The sequence below is a fragment of the Procambarus clarkii genome, chromosome 37 (assembly GCF_040958095.1).
Source record: "Procambarus clarkii isolate CNS0578487 chromosome 37, FALCON_Pclarkii_2.0, whole genome shotgun sequence".
In the NCBI taxonomy this organism is placed as follows: Eukaryota; Metazoa; Arthropoda; class Malacostraca; order Decapoda; family Cambaridae; genus Procambarus; species Procambarus clarkii.
The window spans coordinates 37,911,510-37,915,699 of record NC_091186.1 but is presented as its reverse complement, the minus strand read 5'-3'; the positions used below and the strand labels follow the sequence as shown (position 1 = coordinate 37,915,699).

Genomic DNA, 4,190 nt, shown 5'->3' with positions numbered 1-4,190 from the left:
AGATGGCAAATTCCTTGGCATTCTCATTGACCACAAGCTGAATTTCCAGGGACACATTCTAAATATATCAAAAAAAGTTTCAAAAACTGTGGGCATTCTTTCTAAGATCAGATATTATGTACCACGCCCTGCTCTGGTGACTCTCTATTACTCCCTTATCTATCCTTATCTCAACTATGGTATTTGTGCTTGGGGTTCTACTACCCAAAATCACTTACGTCCTCTAATTACCCAACACAAAGCAGCTATTAGAACAATATCCAACTCTGGCCCCAGACATCACTCGGTACCCCTACTCAAATCTCTTAATATGTTAGATATTAAGTCACTGCACATTCTCTCATGTGTATTATACATATATAAAACGCTAAACTATAATGCCAATCCTGATCTTAAAAGCTTCATAGAAGGTTGTAACAGAACCCATGAGCACCACACCAGAAATAAATACAGTTTTGATATTCCTAGAGTACGTCTTAATCAAACTAGAAATGCTCTGCAAATCAAGGGGCCCAGAATGTGGAATGACCTTCCCAACCATGTTAAAGACTGTACCTCTCTCAACCAGTTTAAGATAAAAACTAAACACTACCTAATAAATTCCCTGTAATCTACCTCACTCCTCTGTTGTCAACCCATGTCTGTTATTTTCTTTTTTTTTTTTCTTTTTTTTTAATAAACACTGTCAACCTATTGTATTTGTGCTGCTTTTTCAGTCATGTTCCCCCTTTTTTTTTTATCTTTATTTGTATTTGTTCTCAACATCTTTTATTCTTTATGCTCAATTAGTATTAAGTTCTAGATATTAATGTTTTTCTTGCCCGAAACGCATTGCGTAATAGTGGCTTTAGGCATTGTATGTACTAGCTCTATCTATATATCAATCCATTATGTAACATCACTTGTATGTATATACCTTACCTGAATAAACATCTGAATCTGAATCTGAATCTGAATCTTATGCTAGATTAAGGACCTGCCCGAAACGCTGCGTGTACTAGTGGCTTTACAAGAATGTAAATACTGTACTATCCAATGTATTCTCACAAACCCAATGTACCTTATTGTATATATATAAATAAATAAATAAATAAATAAATAAATGTATATATTTTCAGATTATAATTCGTATTATGCAAATATCTCCGAGTGAATTAGTGTACCTCCGTATTTTTAATTTTTAATGCAACATACATAATACATTTTTTAAGTATTTATTTATAATAAATAATTTAATTATTTAATTTATAATAATTTAATTATTAATAGCATTATATAGGTGATTTAATATTGAACACGTACACATAAGCGAAACGTCCAAAACTGGTTTCCGAAATGGCAAAAAAATTAGTGTTGTCAATGTAAGGCGTATCTTGTATCCCTGTGGGAGAGCTGTTTCCTTCAAAAAGTATAATCGTGTGGCCTTATGTTTAAAGAAACAATTCCAAGTACATTCTTTGATTCAAAAACATGAAAATAAATACAAGTGTTAATTTTAAATGACCAGATATAAACAAAAATAAGAGGTTGGAAAAATGATACGTGGAACCAGACCAAAACATTGGAACGCTTAGGTGATGAGAGGGTAAACAACCGCCGCCATTTTAGTAGCGCTACAACCGGTGTTGTCCAGCACGAGCAATAAGGGAAAATCTTGACACAAACTGCACCTATCATAAAGAAGAAGCACCACCATTGACCGCCAAGTGCTCACATCAAGTCTAACTCTAAGAAACAACACTCAAGCCTTGACGCTTCTTCCAACATCCGGGGGAGAAAACCTTCACACAAACTGCACCTGTCATAAAGAAGATGAAGACTCACCAGTGTCCACAGTGTCAGAAGGTATTCACCCGTCGTGGAAATTTGAAGCGTCACATGCTAGTGCATTCTGGTGACAAACCTCATGAATGTCCAGAGTGTGGGAAGAGATTCAGTGAGCGTGGAAATATGAAGACTCACATGTTAGTGCATTCAGGTGACAAACCTCACGAGTGTCCACAGTGTCCGAAGGTATTCACCCGTTCTAGAAATATGAAGACTCACATGTTAGTGCATTCAGGTGACAAGTCTCTCGAGTGTCCAGAGTGTGGGAAGAGTCAGTCGGGGTGGATATTTGAAGACTCATATGTTAGTGCATTCAGGTGATAAACCTTATAAATGTCCAGAGTGTGGGAAAAGATTCAGGCATCTTCATCGTATGAAGACTCACAGGATGGTGCATGCGGATGAGAGACCTTTTCAATGTGCAGAGTGTGGTAAAAAATTTAGAGAACGTGGATGTATAATAAAGCACATGTTAGTGCATTCAGGTGAGAAACTGCATGAGTGTCCAGAGTGTGGGAAGAGATTCAGTCAGCGTGGACATATGAAGGCTCATATGTTAGTGCATTCAGGTGACAAGTCTCACGAGTGTCCCGAGTGTGGGAAGAGATTCAGTCGGCGTGAACATTTGAAGAGGCACAGGATGGTGCATGCGGATGAGAGACCTTTTCAATGTGCCGAGTGTCGTAAAAAAATTATCGAACGTGGATCTATAATACAGCACATGTTAGTGCATTCAGGTGAGAAACTGCATGAGTGTCCAGAGTGTGGGAAGAGATTCAGTCGGCGTGGACATTTGACGACTCATATGTTAGTGCATTCGGGTGAGAAACCTCATGAGTGTCCAGAGTGTGGGAAGAGATTCAGTCTGCGTAGACAGTTGAAGACTCATATGTTAGTGCATTCAGGTGACAAGCCTAACGAGTGTCCAGAGTGTGGGAAGAGATTTAGTCATCTTGGAAGTATGAAGAGGCACAAGATGATACATGCAGATAATAGGCTAAACACTTTGAGTGTGAAAGATAATTACAGTCTCCGTGGTGTAGTGGTAAGACACTCGCCTAGCGTTCCGCGAGCGCTATGTCATGGGTTCGTATCCTGGCCGGGGAGGATTTACTGGGCGCAATTCCTAAACTGTAGCCTCTGTTTAACGCAACAGTAAAATGTGTACTTGGATGAAAAAACGATTCTTTGCGGCGGGGATCGTATTCCAGGGACCTGCCCGAAACGCTACGCGTACTAGTGGCTGTACGAGAATGTAACAACTCTTGTATATATCTCAAAAAAAAAAAAAAAAAAAAAGAGAATGTTGAAGGATAATGAGGCACATATTGGTATATTAACTTACCTTTAATCTAACAATGTGCTATCGTGCTATCACAATGTCAGTTGGATGTTCTTTTTTTTTTTTTTTTTTTTTTTTTTTTTTTTTTGAGATATATACAAGAGTTGTTACATTCTTGTACAGCCACTAGTACGCGTAGCGTTTTGGGCAGGTCCCTGGAATATGATCCCCGCTGCGAAGAATCGTTTTTTCATCCAAGTACACATTTTACTGTTGCGTTAAACAGAGGCTACAGTTAAGGAATTGCGCCCAGTAAATCCTCCCCGGCCAGGATACGAACCCATGACATAGCGCTCGCGGAACGCCAGGCGAGTGTCTTTCCACTACACCACGGAGACTGAAAGCTATGGTGGTGATTGAGCTATGGTTGATGGTGACATATGTAAACAAGGGGGGTAGTAATGTGTTAGACTCCAGAGATAGTGGCTCTACGCCAAGCACAATCACTCCGTCAGGCTCCTCGTCTGACTCGGATGATGATGACGATGACGAAGAAGATGAGGACTGGGACTCAGGTGAGTCTACCTACTTGTGAGCACGTGAAGCTTTGGCCGAGTGTTTTGGCTTGGCATTGTGTACCTGACCCCTCTTCAGAGGTAATTATATTTTGTTTGAGAAATACACTTCACAATGAAAGGTAAAGATATGAAGATATTTTATTATATTGTTCTTTTATGAAAGTTAGATGACTAAGCAAGAACTAGAGAAGCTGTCACTAGGAAAACTCAAAATTGCTTATAAGTACTGTATAGACTACCTCGTCCCCTAGAACGACTCCATCTCTCATTGTGACTACTGCACCTTATGACCCCCCCCCTCTCTCTCTCTCTAGGGGGTTCTCACCACCGTCCCCGCCATGGCCGCTCTCGCATGCTTCCTTCCCATACCAATTCGTACCATGCCTTGTTTGATCTTGCTACGTGGACTAAGTCAAAATCAAATCAAATCAAATGTTTATTTAGGTAAGATACATACATACAAGAGATTTTACAAAGAGTGATGGATTTATAGATAGGGCTAG

At 39.6% G+C, this 4,190-nt stretch overlaps 1 protein-coding gene across 1 annotated transcript; it reads left to right on the top strand.

Annotated features, from left to right (window-relative positions):
* The first annotated feature begins 1,596 nt into the window (after positions 1-1,596).
* Positions 1,597-3,052, top strand: LOC138371980 (gastrula zinc finger protein XlCGF57.1-like). Its single transcript, XM_069337006.1, has 2 exons — positions 1,597-2,062; positions 2,145-3,052. Exons 1-2 carry the CDS (start codon positions 1,813-1,815, stop codon positions 2,984-2,986), a joined length of 1,092 nt encoding a protein of 363 aa, XP_069193107.1. The 5' UTR covers positions 1,597-1,812; the 3' UTR covers positions 2,987-3,052.
* Positions 3,053-4,190: the final 1,138 nt, after the last annotated feature.

Excerpts from the sequence above, each read along its gene's own strand:
- LOC138371980 (XM_069337006.1), top strand. The coding sequence starts at position 1,813 with ATGAAGACTCACCAGTGTCCACAGTGTCAGAAGGTATTCACCCGTCGT. Across the intron at positions 2,063-2,144 it reads TCACATGTTAGTGCATTCAG|GTGATAAACCTTATAAATGT; the intron begins GTGACAAGTCTC and ends TAGTGCATTCAG.